This window comes from Pipistrellus hanaki (genome assembly GCF_964339955.1).
Source record: "Pipistrellus hanaki genome assembly, chromosome: 7".
Classification (NCBI taxonomy): domain Eukaryota; kingdom Metazoa; phylum Chordata; class Mammalia; order Chiroptera; family Vespertilionidae; genus Pipistrellus; species Pipistrellus hanaki.
In genome coordinates this window covers 70,533,072-70,551,325 of record NC_140509.1, presented here as the reverse complement: position 1 = coordinate 70,551,325, position 18,254 = coordinate 70,533,072, and the positions used below count along the sequence as shown (strand labels likewise).

Here is an 18,254-nt window from a genome sequence, read left to right as displayed (position 1 = left end):
ACATAATATGTGTCACTTCCTATGGTAAGATATTGGGAAAACAACAATAAATAAGATATGCATGGTCTCAGGAACTTTACATTCAACTGGCCAAGACAGAAAATAAAAAGGAAGCACCTCCCTACCATCCCCCAAAGTCCTATTAACCTACCACTTTGGACATAACTAGGTACCTTGTCCAACTGATCAAAAGACAAATGGTCAAGGATCTATATGACAGTGGTCAGCAAGCTCGTTAGTCAATAGAGCCAAATATCAACAGTACAACGACTGAAATTTCTTTTGAGAGCCGAAACAAACTTCTGCGCAGGGGTCACGAAGTTTCAATCGCATTGTATATGCGCGCCCGCACGTGGTATTTTGTGGAAGAGCCACACTCAAAGGGCCAAAGAGCCACATGTGGCTCTTGAGCCACAGTTTGCTGACCACTGGTCTATGAGATAGACTCATACAAGAATTCTACCCAAATATAATGTCTTAATTTTGGGATAAGATTACCAGATACGTCTTCCTGCACGGAATTTAAATACAAGACAGATTTAAACACAGACTTATGTATAGACACGCACACAGAGTCATAGAGCAGAGTAATACAAACAAAAGAGAGAAAGTCAATGAGAAGCATAAGCAAAAGCCAAGGGTGGCAGGAAGCAGACTTGAATTCGCCTAAGTATGTTTTCTTGGTTCCATCAGATGCTCCACATTTATAACCACATCCCCAAAAAAGAGAGCAGAGTGGGACAAGAAAATTTCTGCTTACCGTACACAACTACTAAGTATCAAAAGTCATATATGCATATAAGATACCCTGAGAAGTTTTACGATGAGGCAAAAAACTTGTGTCTCAAACTGATGCTTCTCAAAATTATTTGGCTAAAATCCCCACTATCTTTCTCAAGACTGAGACTGTTTTAATGAAATATTGAATAATCGACCAATCCAACTTCTCGAATGAAAGTTTCAGAAAAAGGGAACTGGGGTCCAGAATGAGTCACCCCAAGATATGTCTCTGTGGTATGCAGATTATTTGGTGCTAAGAGCAACTTTAGCCACAGGCTCAGGAGAGACTTCACCCTTATGCCTAGTGTTTGAATTAGAGACCTTATCCATAAAAAAGGTTATCAGGGATAAACTTTCTCGATGCACCTATATGCTAGGGCAAACTTACTTACTAAACATCTGCTCTTCTTCTCAACCTTCAATGGCTTTTGAAGTCCCTCAAGATGCATTACCTCCTCCCTCGTTCAGGATGTCTTATATACTTCAATTCCCTTTCTGTCTCTGAACCTCTCTTGCATGTGGGGTCTCTGACTCTCAAGTATGCAGAGTTCCCATACACATACACATACACATACACATACACATACACGCTTTAAATTTGGTCATTTTCTCTTGCTAAATAAAAATAAATAAACAAAATACTCATTAATTTATTCCATAGCAGAAATACTATTCAACAGGGCATAGCTCAAAAAAGGAGGTAGGAAATTATGATGATCTGGCCCTCATGCAGATTTGGGGACTGGCATTAACATTATCTTCATTATTCAAAAATGTCAAGAAAGATAATTCATTTTAAACTGGTACAGGAATGGATGTGCCCAGTTGTCTGGAAGAAGCAAATGATTTCCATAGATAAAATCTCAGCAAATATAATAAAAAAATTAAACACAAGGAAACAAGTTGCTATTATTGAGAGTTAGACACCGTATCAGAATCAGATCTTCAGATCGTAGATGATAAAAATTAAGCACAGAACACAAAATAAATGTTTTGTATGTTTAAAGAAATAAATGAAATTTTAAAGTATCATCAAAGGGAAAGAAACTATCAAAAAGCAGATTCTGAAAAGAATAAAATACAACACTGAAATAAAAATTATAATAATTAAATTATAATATAAATGGACAGGGTTTGACACAGCTAAAGAGAAAGGCAGTGAACTGATAGATATGAAAAAACTCCCCAGAATGCACAGAAACACAAAGGTATGAAAAATATTAAAGAAATGTCCCGACATGAAAGACAGAATAAGAAGGTTTACATATATCACATTAGAATTTTAAATGAAGACAATAGAGAGAATAAGGGAAAGTCAATATTAAAAGACAATGGTTGATAAATGCTAAATCTCTCAAATTAAGGAAACTGAATAGTTCAGTAGCCAGATAAAATAAAATCTATTAATCTATAATCATTTTATTCCATTAATTGATAATACACATTAACATTCAAAAGATTTTAACATGCATTATTTAAAAATAATGAAAGGACTTTGTTTCCGAAAATGATTTGCTATAGAAACCAGAAAGAAATATTTTTTAAAAATTAGTATTCAAAAAGGCATGCAAGAAATCATTGATTTTCATAAAACACAGAGAGAAAAACTCTTTAAAGAGAGACAATGTTCAGACGAAATTGTAAGAAAATGACTGGAAACAAGAAAGAATTGTAAAAAATATTAAAAATTATATTTAAAGAATAAAAATACATTGATACACTGAAAGGATGAGCTTGAGAAAATTAGCAGAAAAAGAGGAAGAGAATAAATCAGAAGACACCTTCAGATAAAATAAGAGAATGACTGAAAATAAGAATTGTAAAAAAAATTTAAAATTACATTAAAAGAATGAAAATCCATTGGTATTCCAAAAGTCTTCATCATGATGTAAAAAATAAACTTCAGAAGATCAAGAAAAAAAGAGGAAGATAATATGCTAGTAGAAGATAACTTACTACTTTTAGTTTTAATTAAACATAAAAATGCATAGAAATATTTGAAATTAGTAATATTTTCTTTAAAATCATTATGCAGTTAGTCACAGTGATATACATAAAAGCCATTGCAAATTACAAAGGGCATCCCCCAAGGTACTGTCCCACCTGATTCAAATAAGTAATAGAATAAAGCCATCAAGACAAGAGGGAAAGAAACATGAGCTAGGAAAATATATATAACAGAAAACCCAGAGAAGTTACTCAAGAAAAAACCTAAAACTGATCTGCTTTTAGAAACTAATTTAAAAAGACAAACAAAATGGCATATTTCTTATCTCACAAAGTATGTCAGATTATCAGAAGACATACTAAATGCTATATATTAAATGTTCCAAGTTATTACTTTTTATAAGTACTAATCTGCAATCTTCCCCTTGCTCCTGTGAGCAGGCCACCACCCATCTTCATGCAGAAGGGACAGCAGGGTTTCCTTCACTAAGACAGCCATTTCACTGCTACTTTCCTCCTGTGATCTGAAGCATAAAATTTGCTTTGTATCTCTTCTTAGGCAGATCTTTATATAGTACAACCTGCGCAAATCTCCATTCTTATAATGTAATTAAACAATTATTAACCCATGCAACTGTTAGGCAAACTTGCCAAGTGCACTTCAAAGAGAAATCCTACTTTCTATATTGAATGAGGATAAACTTTACAATCTGTCTTAAACACTCCCTCCCACTCTACTCCCTCCACCCCGCCTCTCCCTGACCCCATTTACACCATTGAGCAGCAATATAAAATCAATGGGTTAAAAACTTTAAAAAAAGTCCTTTGATCTTACTTTTCAGTTATCAGACTGTTTTCCCTTAAAAGACTACATAATACAATGGAAGGAAACTCGACTTGGGGTGGTGAACACAGAAGTATTATAGAATTGTACCTCTGAAATCTATAAAATTTTATTAACCAACATCACCCTAATAAGTTCAAGTAAAAATATAAAAGGTTGCATAATTCATTAGAGATATCCAAAGGAGAGAGACAAAACAAGACAATTTAGATAACTTTAAAGTATATTATTCAAGGATTGAAAGACTAGCTTTGGAGAATGCTTAAAAAAAAAAAAAAAAAAAAAGACAAAGCAATCTGCAGCAGATCCAGCTGAAGAAAGGCAGGCTGGAATCTGAGAAGCTGAGGAAAGTCCCCTGTGCCTGTGCTGTTATTTGTGGCATTCATTATTGAGGCCAAAACATGACATTTCTGGAGGCCTCTCAACTTGGAGGAATTTGCTCAACTGCTTACCCGGCAGATTGCAATGGACGCCACACACCACTGGCGTTTTATAAAACTCCATCCCTGTCTCCGTGTAGGTTCCTCCACACTGCAGTTATTGTGTGCCGAGGAAGCAGTGCTGGGAAGTACACAATGCGATCCATACATTACAGCCCTGGAACTATGTATTTTGTGCTAGTTCTAAACTACACTATGCAAATATGAAAGGCCAAGGAAAGAAAGGTATGTAAAGAGCAAACATAACTAATACATTGTCATGGAGGACGGAGGAAATAAAAATAGACCATACAGAAGGGAAAAGAGTGTCTCAAACAGTTTAAGGCCATCATTTATCAGATCATTATTTTCTTACTAATCTGAGTGAACTGTCAACACACCTGTGTTCCAAAATTCACTCATACCCCAACATAAAGGAAGAAACCACATCCAATGATTTAAATTCTATGTTAAAAATGTAATTCCAGAAGTAAATGAGTCATTTATAGTAAGGAATATTTAAAGTTTTCCTGATTATTAATATGAATTATTTTTAAGTTTTTCCTATACTAAGAAAAATATAAGGGTATATTATATATAACATATAAACATGTAGAAATAATATATAAAATAAATGGATATATATAGACAAAAAAACATGTGCATATACTTCTGTTTTTTGAGCAGATGAAAAGTTTTCTCACATATTTTTTTTAGTGATCAGACTATATATGTACATCTGATGACAGGCAGACAAGCATGCATTATCAAAGCTATGTAAGCCTGTAGGTTTGTTATAAATCACTACAAAGAATCATGAAAAGAAATGTTTCCTATGTAGTATTCCTTTAAGACTAAGCTATAAAAGGGAATGGGGAAAAATAAAAACCTCTCACAGCTCATTACAGAATCTCTATTTCTTTTTCATTGCACAGGACTAAAGGAATTATGATAGAACATTGAGGAAATTTTGCAGTATTGTTGACATGAACAACATAAAATACTATTCAACATAGTTTTAGGTGCTAAAAATAAAATAAACAGCCCTCTCAGTTCTGATACTTGTCAGTTGCTCATCTGTTTATAAAGTATGGCCCCTTAAATGCCTTCCTTTGGAAATAGAAGTTTAATGGAATGATATTTGTAGTACATGAGGAAGGATCTCCCAGTGGTCAGCAAACTCATTAGTCAACAGAGCCAAATATCAACAGTACAACAATTGCAATTTCTTTTGAGAGCCAAATTTTTTAAACTTAAACTTCTTCTAACACCACTTCTTCAAAATAGACTCGCCCAGGTCGTGGTATTTTGTGGAAGAGCCACACTCAAGGGGCCAAAGAGCTGCATGTGGCTCGGGAGCTGCAGTTTGCCCACCACGGCTCTAATCAAATAGCCCGCAGTTTCTCATATGCAAAAATCCAACTGTATTTCTGTTTCTAGAGTTTATTTTAGTGCTAAAGTAAATAAATTCATTTTTGACATTCTTCTTTCTTTAACTTAACTGGTTATGCCCAATGCCTCTCCAACTAGAACCCAAGTCCTTTGACACTAGGGATTGGTTTATTTAAAATTTGTACATTGTTTTTAAGTCTTGTGGGGGGTTTTCTTACTTGTGGTACTAACGTTTATTTTTTAAATCTAAGAAGTTCTTTAAATAACGAAAGCCATTGTGAATATACTATAAATGGTATGTGTTTACATCAAGCATGTCAAACTCGCAGCCTACAAGCTGCATGCACCCCACAACGAATATTTTTGTGGCCTAGTCAATGTAACGTTATGTAAGAAACATTTTAATAAAAATTTCGTGACTTAATTTTTATAATATCCTATTATATGTAATTATTAATGATGAACTACAATGTTCGTTAATGACTGACTACTATAATTTTGTTGCATTCATTTCCCTTACGCTCATTTCACTAATTCTTCTCCACTAATACTAGCAGCTGAGTATTTTAGCAGCCAATTGCCATCTCATTAGTCTTGGACTGACTTGTTTGGTATGAGCAAAAAGAAATATTTTGCTTTCAGAGAACAAAAAAAATAGGTTTATTTGCAATGCACTTATTAATTTGTGCAGTTAGTGTCTGGTAAGTTAATGTTCAAAAAATATATTTTTATTAAAATGTCCTATTATTTTATGTTAACAATTACTCACTTATTTCAGCATTTTGTATTCAGCATGTTTCTATCGAAATAAACCTAAGTTTCTAAGAAAATTTAAGCTTTTGTGTGTTTTTTTGCGGCCCACATAAACTTAAACCTTGTTTATTTGGCCCGTCTTAACCTTTGAGTTTGACATGCTTGGTTTACATTATGGACCTTCCAAGCCACTGAGATATTGATAAAATATATGAATACTGGGAATTTATCCAAGGGATAGCACTTGAGTATTTTCATCAAAAATTCAAATAAAATGATGAGATACTTACAAAATTATAATCAAGGTTTTAAAATATAATGGAAATAATAAATGCAACTAAAAATTCTCAAGCCCTTATTATTCAAAGCAGATCATAACTGACAAAGTTAGCCACATGAGTGAGTGAACCCAGAAACTTACTAAGACCTACAGTCCTAATGTAGGGTCTCCTACCACTTTCCTATCACTTACAGAAAATTCTCCACCAGCCATGCTAAATTTCAACAAGGAGCTGATTAAAGAATTCACCTGATAGCTGAGGAGCAGGTGTTCTGCCAGGGACTGCCTTGGCAGACAGCACATTACTGCATTTCAAAGCAATTCTTAACTCTGGCTGCACAGATGCTTGAGCCTGACACCACACCCACTAAATGAGAATCTTCAAAGGTGGCATCTGTGCATCTGCATTTTTTAAAACTTTTCTAGTAGGCTTTTTTTTTTTTTTCCTTAGAGTACTTTTAGGTTCACAGAAAAATTGAACAGAAGGTACAAGACTTCCCCAGATATATTCTAACCCCACACACATAACCTCCTCTATTATCAACATCCCCAACAGAGAGGTATATTTGTTACAACTGGTGAACCTGCATTGATACAGCATAATTACCCAAACTCACAGTTTATATTAGGGCTCACTCTGAGTGTTGTACATTCTGTGGGTTTGGACGAATGTATAACGACATTATACACCCACCATTATAGTACCATTCAAAGTAGTTTCACTGTCCCAAAAATCCTCTGTGCTCCTTTATTTTTTAAAAAGTTAACTAAGGATTCTGACCACGAGGCAAGGCTGACACCACGGTAAGCAAACAGATCACTTCTCTCAGAGTTTAGGACTACCTGCCCTCGCACTCCAAGTCCATCACCTTTTGGGTTTCAATCTGGCTAGGCAACATCCCTTTCATCCCGTGCAGCTCCCAATGGATAATACATCAACTGCTTACATTTTCACTCAAAATCCTTTTTTAAAATGACTGGTTCATACAGCCTAGTAATATAACGTATCTGGCAATATTGAATAACACTACATTTGAGACTAACTTTGAAAAAGAAATCACCAGGTAGAAAAACACAGGCCAGCCATTTGATAGAAGAACTTATCACAAAAGAGGCTCAATGAAATTCTTACCTCTACTGGCCAGGAGTATTTAAATGATTTTTAACAACTGACCAAAGTAGAAGTCAAGTTGTAATACAGAATCATCTTAATTACTTCAATATTTATTTTATAATGGTTGTAAAATAGGATCTGATACAAAGAGAGAGGTCTTGAGAAGTTTCTTAGAAACTAATTTCCTTGTACCTCATCACCTCAACTTCCGATTTTTTAATTCAATGGCAAGCAACTTCTGGGCAACCTGAGAATAAAATACATTTCATTTTGAGATATTTCCGTTTTTAAACACTGATCTGAGACAACAATGTTTTTATTGAGCTTGACATATTTCCTAAGTAAAAGTTTTGCATTCCTGGTAGATGACTAACAAACTAAAGTAAAACAAAAGAGAAAGTGACAAACAAGGCCTGTGTTCACCATGGAGCACATACCATAAGGGGGGGTGGGGTAGGGTAGGGTGGGGTAGGGTACGCTAGGGTGGGGTGGGGTGGAGTGGGGTAGAGGGGAATCTTAAGACTTTGCTTGTCCTAAAATATATACCATCTATTAATTCACGTATATGAGGAGAAAAACTGTCAAATATGAGAGAATCATGGGGATTCAGAAGAAGAAAAGTTAGGAAGTGTGTGGGTGAGCATGAAGTATGCCTCCCCCTAAGGCTACCTTACCAGCAATGTATCCACCGAACCCACAGATGCCACAAATCCAGCCCATGGCCCTCACAACACTGCCTTAATTTTTTTCACTTTCCTTGGCTTCACTAGTGAAATTCTACCATTTAGGATTCGAGAGAAAACAGGTTTCTTTTGGAATGCAAATCTCTATTAGAAGGCAGCACAATTCACATTCAAGTTATTTACACAAATTGCTGGTCCACTCATTACTTAGCTGAGAGATATGCTACTTTTAAATTTTTATTTATTTATTTATTTGCCCCGGAGAGGGAGTGAGAGGGAGAAAGAGAGATAGAAACATCAATGATGAGAGAGAATCGTTGATTGGCTGCTTCCTTAGGGAGCAGAGCTAAATATATATGTTCAACCTCGCCTATGGATGGAAGCCCACCTCTCTCTAATGTTTATAAGAGCTTAATTCATTTGAACCCCAACAACATACTAGCTTTTCAAGATAAAATATTTCATAGTTAAGTCCAAGCCAAGAAAAGTTGGAGTCAAAATTGGCGACACTAGCCCAGCTAGTGCAGCTCAGTGGTTGAGTGTCGACCTCTGAACCAGGAGGTTAAGGTTCAATTCCTGGTCAGAGCATATACCTATATGCCTGGGTTGCATATGACTCCATCCCCATTGTAGAGCATGCAGCAGTGAGCCAATCAATGACTCTCTCATCACTGACATTTCTCTCTCTCTCCTGAAATCAACAAAAAAAATATATATTTTTAAATTACCATTTCCATTAAAACTTATTTCAAAAGCACAAGCAGAAAACTTTTGTAGGCTAGCACATTCTCTGTAAGCCATTTGCCCAGAATGAATTTTGACATTTGATTCATAAAGTTCAACACAGGCTTTCTGTGCTATAGAAAAATAGCTTAGTGGAGCATTCCTATTTGATTCTCTTCAAATTGTTGCTGACAGAAATATGGAAAGAGATCAATGAATATAAAAATATTGTGATATGACTTTAGATTAAATTTTCTCTCCATGTGAATAACGAGACAATGCACAACTTCAAAGCAGTGCAAAGGCATATGCTGCAAATAAAGCACACAGTTATAAGATGCAGTTCAGCTCATTGATAGAAGGCAGCTTTCATCTTAAGGTTGAGTTTTTAAAAATTAAGCAATATTCCTAATCATAACTTTTCTATCAGAGTTAATGTTTAACTCTGTTTGCAGAACATAATTAAGCAAAAATAAAAATAGCTATCAGACAGATAATTTACCAATTACTTTAGTCATTTTGCCACCTTGATTAATTTTTTCTGAGCAATCCAGTGCTTTTTATAAATCTTATTTTATTACGTTATACTACATTAAATCTCTTTAAGATACAAATGTTAACATATTATATTACAGTGCTCTAAATCCAAATAATTCTGTCCATGTTTCTGGGTCACAGAATATATATCCTATTGTGGAGGGAATGGATGAGAAGATGGCCCCAGCACTAGTTTTTGTGAAAGAAATTAAAACAATACTCACAGGGAGCAGCAAGACTCTCAAAACCCTGTCCTCCCCAAGTACGAAGATACTGAAAACTCTTTAATAAACCTGGTAGAGGTCAGTAGTAGAGGTCTAAAAGAACAGTCATGGTGGGTGAAAGGAGACATAAAGAGTCAAATAAATAAACAAAACACAGTTGAAAGCAATAATATAAAACTAAAATTCCGAGGCCAGTACTCTACACAAGAAAGGCAAGAAGACCTTGACACGTTCTACTTTCTGATAAATTATCATCAGAACACTGAGGAAGAGAGCTACTACATTCTGATAGCTTTATTCATAGCACCAAAATAAATAAATAATGGTACTGACATTCCTGTGTGGGCAGAAACAATGCCCTCAATTCTCAGACAAAATCAACACGTGGGAACGACTTTCAGATGCCAGAGGAAAATGCGAGCAACTCTAACGCAGAGTGCACTTTCACTCATGCTTCCAGAGTCTTGCAAGAACTTTATGGTTATTTTCAGGCTTTAAAAATCTATATGCAGAAATCAGCTGTAGTATAACTAGCTCAATGCTAGAAACAGAGGAAGCAAGTATTTCCATTCTTACTTGGCAATCTCAGAACGGAAGAAAACAGAAGAAGTGACTTCCCCAAAATATCCAAAGAGGCCAAAAAAAAAAAAAAAAAAAAGTAAAGATAGATGTCCTGACATTAGATCTATGGCCTCAATGAAATCTTACTATATTTTTCCTTAGAGGAAGAAAGCCCCCCTGTTTTAACTCACCATGTCTGTAAATGACCAGCAATATCACAAGGGTTCTATTGCTGAATCTCTGAAGCAAGCATGGAGAATCCAGGAGACTCCTTAAAAGCCTTCACAACTAAGTCTGGTACCAAAAGTGACTGTCACATACCATTAAATATCTACATCAGTATAAACAGACATATCCAAGAAAAGGACTATCAAGTTTCTTCATTAAAAAATAGAATAATCTTCAAAGGCTTTTTCCAAAAAAATGTGAGATCCCAGCTTATTATTAATAGGTGATAACTTAACATAAAATATAAAGTGTAATTTTCACTAACTACAACTAAAAAATACTTCACACAAAAATTTGGAACAGATGCACAAAAAACTAGGCTTTGCATCAAAATTAATGCATGGCAAGCAAAAATCCTGTTGTTAACGTGAGCCAAAAATAAAATTAAAGTGAAGCCATTTCTGTATTTAACTTAATTATAGTCATTCTCTAAAATGCACTGTTATTCAGTATTTATGCTCATAAACACTTTCTGTGAAGCATTTTTACTTAATTTTTAAAAAATGTGTTTTTATTGATTTCAGAGAAAGGGAGAGGGAGATAGAGATAGAAACATCGATGAGAGAAAATCATCGATCAGCTGCCTCCTGCATGCCCTCCTGTTAAAGACTGAGCCCCCAACCCAGGCATGTGCCCTAACCGGAAATGACCTCCTGGTTCATGGGTCACTGATCAGCCACTGAGCCACACTGACCAGGCTATCCACTTAATGTTAATATGTACTCTCCTCCAAAGAACAAAAACTTCAAATAATTAGTATATAAAAATGGTGCTTCCTTGGCTCCCTGGGAAGTCCCTTTCATTTAGTATCTGAGGTTTGAGAAAGAATAGGCTCAGATGGCGCACAGGAGAAAGAATGTATAAAAAAGCCACTAAAAGTAGAGAGTGGAGGAATGAAGAAGGGATATAGATGGACATATGGAGATTTATTTATCTATCTATGTACCTATTTTAAGGAACAATCTGAGAAGCAGAGGTGATGTTAGGATACCAAACAAAAATATCTCCAAGAATTATGTTTCTTAATTTAGAAAAATTATTAAATTAATACAGTAATATTTATATTAAATGGCTTAAAATGGATAATTTTGTTAATCAAAGGTACTGACAGATAACAATAGGAAACCACCTAACTTTCCCAATGCTCTAATCACACTGATAAAAATCATCAATACAGCCGGAACCAGTTTGGCTCAGTGGACAGAGCATCAGCCTGAGGACTGAAAGGTCCCGGGTTCGATTCCAGTCAAGGGCGTGTATCTTGGTTTCGGGCACATCCCCAGTAGGGGGTGTGCAAGAGGCAGCTGATGGATGATTCTTTCTCATTGATGTTTCTAACTCTCTATCCCTCTCTCTTCCTCTCTGTGAAAAATCAATAAAATATATTTTAAAAAATCATATCTACAAAGACCACTGACACACAACTGAACAAGTGCAATGAATAAAAATGTCCCTCTTAAATTACTGTAAACACACGTTGTTCTAAAATCTAAACAGCATTCTTGTCCCTGGTCTTGTATAGCAATGTCTTTACAACTTCTGGTCCATCTCTCCCAGCTCCCTTTTGCTCTGTGGATCAGCTTTCATAATCTTGCCCTGGCATTTGAGGCTTTCTGGAACCTCATCCTACTCTTAAAAGTCCCTGTAAGTCAGGCCATTTCAATTCCTCGAGACTTCCTGCACAGGCCATGCTTTCCTCTACTGTTGTAGGTGGCCCTCTTCAGAGACATACTATAATCTACAGGCCTAATTGAAAATTAGAGACATGAACATACAGAAAGAAAAGTAAACAGTAACTATAGGCATCCAAAAGCCATGATAGTCATAATTTTTAAAGACAGTAAACAGATGTAAACAAATTTAATCTCTCAAAGCAAATAAGATAAAAGTATTTATTTCCCACATTGTATTCATCTTCCTTGAGTGTTTTCAAGTTCATTAATAGCTACAGTTTCCCACAACCCACTTCCCCAAATAGTCCTCAGACGCCAGTTTCCGGTACAGAGCTAGAGAACCACAGATAAGCAGCATCAGCATATCACCCAATCTGTCTAAGGTCAGCACTGGAACTGGGAAACATGAGAGCGCTCAAACCACGTGATGGCTGTCTTTGGGGCTCTGCTCCTGAAGAGGAAACAGCAAGTCTGATGAGTATCAGACCCATACTAATGATACTAAGCAATCAATCAGAGAGCCTAAATGGAAAGAATTGGTTAAAAAAGAAATTAATCGAAACAGGGAGTGCAACTGATAACATCTGTGTTGTTAATACAACTATTATTCCCCAGATGAATTATGGCTGCTGTTGATCAGATATAATGTCACTGCCTAGAATTCCAGTGAACTGTTGCTACATAAATTCTTCTGTGGATCACATTGCTACAGTCTACTCAAATTCCACTTTGATTTGTCCTTGGTAGAAAAAAAAAGGTCTATTCAACATGCTTCAAATTTATCTATTGTTCTCAGAAATTCATTCTCAAATGGTATATTAAGTAAGCACTTATTAGCTGAAAAGATAATGTATCTGTAAATTAATACTGTCATTAAAATAAAGACTCTTGTGCTTTCCCAACCAATTTAAGTCATGTTGAATTGAAGGAATACACTGCTGCTCTTAATTTTGGATATTTTCTCAACTGTGCTTTGACTAACACAGTGACTTCATTTCCCATGAGTGATAGGATCAAATAGGGACTAGTCACACAGATAAGAAACTGTTTTATTTTGTACCATTCCAAAATGAGATCAGACATCAAACAAAGTAGTGTTAGGATGGAGAAATGAGTTGACAGAATGATTAATATTAGTTTTACTACATCTATAAACCACTTAGGGGTCATTCTGAAAAGAATAAAACTAAAAAAGATAAAAAGAAATAAAGTAAACAAAGAAAAATAAGTACCCAAACTTAGATGACAGTAAATAGCCACATATAGCTATCACATGAAATAAATGGCCTAAATTCACCATTGAAAAGACAAAATTCTCAAATAGTATTAAAAAACATAACCCCTCAAAGACATGACTCAACGTTTAAAAGAAAAAAAAAAGAATGGTAGAGACAAAGAATGAACATCTAGACTAGCAATTTTCAACCCGTATGCTGCAAGACACACACTGTGGAGCCTAATGTAAATTGATAATTACATTATGATTCATAACAGTAGCAAAATTACAGTTATGAAATAGCAACCAAAATAATTTTATAGTTGGGGGTCTCCACAACATGAGGAACTGTATTAAAGGGTCGAAGCATTAGAAAGGTTGAGAACCAATGAATTCAATATTCAATAGATGAAGAAGTCAATTTCAGGCCTCAGTTTGGCAAAGAGAAGTTGAGTAAATGACCGAAGGTCACATAACAAGTTATCAAATTGGTTCCCAAAACCTAGACTCCTTAATTTCTAAGATAGGCAGGAAAAAACAAGAGACATGTGGTCACATACAATGTATTAAGAGTTAAATTCAGAACACCATTCTATTGTTTTCCTTATTATTCCCTACTTCTACTGCTGAGGCATTCAGCATCATTCTCTCTCTCCTCCTCTCTGAGACTTAAGGATTATTAATTCTCTTTCCTACTCCTTTTCTTGAAACAACTGAAATAGGACAATTACCACTAAATGAGTAAAAAAAAAAGTTCTAGAAAACTAGTACAAAGATAAAAGCAAGGACCATGAATCATTCATTTTAGTAGTTCAGTGGTCAGGTTCATGACCTCCAGAATCAAACTGGTGGGGCTGGAATCTAGGCCCCACCACTGGCTAGCTATGAAACTTTAGGCAAATTATTTAACTCTATTAAGCCTATATTCTCCCACTGTAACAATGACAATATCCATAAAAATATCTACCTCAGATAGAGTCTTATAAATGTTATGAGATAATCTATTCAAAGATTTTCACACATTTCATCAGTAAACATCAGCTATTAGTATATGTCATGTAAATAAAGTGATTTAGCTATGAAAAGCAACAAACTCTTTTGATTAAAATAAAATTATAAAGTGCCAGACACTTTTTAAATATTACTTTGGCATAAATCAGCATCAGAGCTAATGAATTATATGCTTTGAAAATCGTGTTTGTTAATTAAAACTAAATAAAGGAGCGAGATGTTAAATCACTATCTGTCTCAGGATAAAAACACTTGCGATTAAAGTACTGAAATTTCATGACTCTTAAATGTCAACCTAGTGTTATCATTTCTCCAGAGGTAATATTCAAACTATTTAAGGCCCATTCAGAACAGATACCAGACAATATACATGACCAGTGCAGACCGTGAGAACAGCCCTATGTATCCTAAGAGTCCAGAATTATTGTTTGTAATGGAAATGATCGCCCTCTTCTACATTTTCTTGGGTGTTTTTTTTTTTTTTTGCAATGCAAAAATTGTGACCATCTAATTCACAAGAACACAAAAACTGTGCCCTGCCACAAATGAGGGCAGAATGCACTTTTGCTTGCATTCCACACATCAAGAGAGCTCCACCGTCAGAGCCCGGACTCACCTCTAGGTCACAGGTGTACTCGGTGCCATCCAGGAGGGTCACTTTACACTCGACACTTTTGGTCTTCTTGGTGGCTTTTTGAATGGCCTTCTCTACGTTTAACTCATTGGTCTGCACTTCCTTTGTCTCCCTTTTTGCTGTTTCCTCTGATTTGTCTTCCTGTATTTCCTTTACCTTCTCCTCCTCTCTCTCCTTCCTTACTTCTTCAGCAGGCTGATGATGAAAAAATGAAGTTTATACTAAAGTTGACTGATTTTCAGAAAACGACACATTAAAAGGAAAATCCTAGTAAGAATGGCGATTGTTACAAGTACTGTGAAAGATTTAAAGACTTCAAATGTTTGCTAGAAAAAAATACTTCAAATCCTTCTTCCCCCAATCCTGCTGCCAATTTCCTCACTTTTGCCAATTTGATCATTTGAGCATTAAATGAGTAAAATAAACTACATCCTGGCAACTGCAATTTAAAGATTTTAATAACAGAATTTCCAATTATAATCTCATACCGTGGCAAAATCTAGGCTTCATTAGATAACCAAAATGCATAAACATAGAAATCTATTCCTACTTGTTGGACACTTAAATAAATCAAATCAAGGAGGTATAACAGTACATATTATTTAAAAGGAGAGGTGACAGGATTCTCAGAATATGTTTAACCTTAAGAGAAACAGACAAACTTTTTTATGGTGTGCATATATAGATTTTTTTCCCCTTTGTTATTTTGGAAATTTTGAAAAGGAATAATAGGAGAAGGCTGTGGTAAACTACTCTGAAACCCATATTCCAGATACAGTAAGTCAAACCAGTATCTTCATGCAAGAGATCCATAAATGATTCAAAGCAAACAAACGCTTTTTGTTATGTGGCTATACCATCAAGCTTTCAATTCCACACCATCGCTTCTCAAACATACCTGTGTCTCAGGACTGCTCACTGAAGGTTCCTCTTCCTCGATAGCAACGTTAATGACCGGCTGTTTTCTCGGAGCTGCTTCCTCAGCATCACCCATGGCCTGCCTTTCTTCTTCAGGCAGAGATTCCTCTTTATCTAAAACCTGCTCTTCCACGACAGCGGGGATAGGCTCTTTCTTATCTCCTCCATCTTTGATCGCTACTAAGTCATAGGACTTCTGTTTCTTAAGCCACGGAGGTATGAATCGAGAAATGCCCCTGCTCTCGGATGGGTCTTTCTGCCTCTTCTGGCGGCGTGGACTACTTTGGCTTTTAGCTGAAGGAGATGACTGGGAATCTTTTTCTTCCTCTAGATCAGATGACTGATTCTGCTGATTTTCTGCTACTTCTTTAGGTTTTTCCTTGGTTCCATCTGCTCCTAACTGGTCAGATTCCTTCTTCACTTCAGACGCGGAGCCAACTTCGGTAGTCATGGTCACAGCTTATGCTATAAACAAAACAAAATCACAAAAAGGTATTTTACAACCTCTCCTGGTTTAGAGGTAAGAGACAGGATTTAAAAAAAAAAAAAAAAAAAAAAAGGATGGGAAGGGGAATGGCAGAAACATGGGGATAAAAAAGCCCATGGAGAAAGAAGGTTCATAAGAGAAAAATGGAGACTGCTACTCTTTGAGAATTCTCTAACTGAATCAAAGAACCAAAACAAGCATCACAATGGAATTAATTCTGATTCTGTACAGACAGAATGTAAATCATCAAGAGCTCGAGTATAATTACTTTTCTTTGGTTTCATCTAGCTATAAATAATATAATTCACCCCAAAATCCAATTTTTAAGTATTCCTTACTCTATAATACAAAGTATCCTATATATGATAATAAAAGCCTAATATGCTAAGTGTCTGATAGTCCAATTGGCCATTCAACCAATCAAAGCATAATATGCTAGTGATATGCTAAGGCCGCTCAACTGCTTGCTATGACATGCACTGACCACTAGGAGGCAGACAGTTAACTGGTCGACCAGTTGCTATGATGTGCACTGACCAGAAAAGGGCAGACACTCTGACTAGTAGGTTAGCTTGCTGCTGGGGTCCAACCGATCGGGACTGAGCAAGATGGGCCAGACAGGCCCTGCAGCTCTCCCTCAATCCCTCCCTGGCTAGCCAACCTCCCACATTCTTCCCTGGACCCAATCATGCACAGGTGGGGTCCCTCAGCCTGGCCTGCTTCCTCTCCCAATCTGGGACCCCTCGGGGGATGTCAGAGAGCCGGTGTCAGCCCAAGGGAGGAACAAAAAGCTAGACACACACTGACCAGCAGGGGGCGCGCCACTCAGCCAGAAGCCGGGTTCATGGCTGGCGAGTGCAGCCTCTCCTGCCTCCGCACAGTGTTAAGGATGTCCAACTGACATCCCCTGAGGGTTCCTAGATTGCGAAAGGGCACAGGCTGGCTGAGGGACGCCCCCCTCCAGTGCATGAATTTTGTGTACCACGCCTCCTGAAATTTCACACATTTTAACTAAAATGTTAGGTATTAAAAATACTGTTAAATTCTGAGTGCTTAATAGAGAGAAAATTATATCTGTAATATACATACTTTTTTGTTCCAATATTAAATCCCATAATTCACCATCACTATTGTGATGCAAAAGATAGTCTTCTGGGAAAGGCACTCAAACTATAACCAAAACTCCAAAACTCCACCCCACCCAACCACAAACATAGTTTTGTATACGTGTTTACAAGAAAATGCCTACAGACCCCTAATCGGAACCAAATGAAGACATTAGATGGATAGAAAAAGAAATGTATTTAATAATTGATCCAGTCACAACTAATGAAAACAAAATTGAAACTAAATCTGAAAGCAGCTGGTTGTCTACATGTTACACAAGTAAAGAGGGACGTTTAAAGCATAGCAGCACCACTGACATAAAACCAATAGGCAGGAATGGCAGAGACAGAATGTTCTCTCCTCTCTTACTGCTGATTAAATGTCTAAAGGCCTGGCACCCGGGGCAATGGGAAATTTCCCAGCTATCTTCAAGAGATATAAAAATAAAATACACTTTTTAAAGCTTTATTGAAATATCATTCACAGATCATAAAATTGGCCCACTGTCTAATTCTATATTTTCATCATCCCAAAAATAATCCTGTATCCATTCATAGCTAGTCTTCATCCTACCCCCTCCACCATCCCTAGCAACCACTGATCCACTTTCAGCCTGAATGGATTTTCCTACAGTGCACATTTAAAATAAATGAAATTATACAACATGTGGCATTTTTTTCACTTAGCATGTTTTCAAAAATCATTCATTTTATAGCATAACTG

At 36.1% G+C, this 18,254-nt stretch overlaps 1 protein-coding gene across 12 annotated transcripts in view; it reads right to left on the bottom strand.

Moving 5' to 3' along the window:
• The window catches only part of EPB41L2 (erythrocyte membrane protein band 4.1 like 2), a 160,781-nt gene that overhangs the window by 62,975 nt on the left and 79,552 nt on the right, over positions 1-18,254 (bottom strand). For all 12 annotated transcript variants that reach the window (XM_084889580.1, XM_084889569.1, XM_084889577.1 and 9 more), the window contains exons 2-3: positions 15,918-16,402; positions 15,002-15,214 (exon numbers count right to left, since the gene is read on the bottom strand). In XM_084889580.1, coding sequence (XP_084745706.1) covers positions 15,002-15,214; positions 15,918-16,388 — 684 coding nt within the window. In that variant the 5' untranslated portion in view covers positions 16,389-16,402. The remainder of the gene's footprint in view (positions 1-15,001; positions 15,215-15,917; positions 16,403-18,254) is intronic.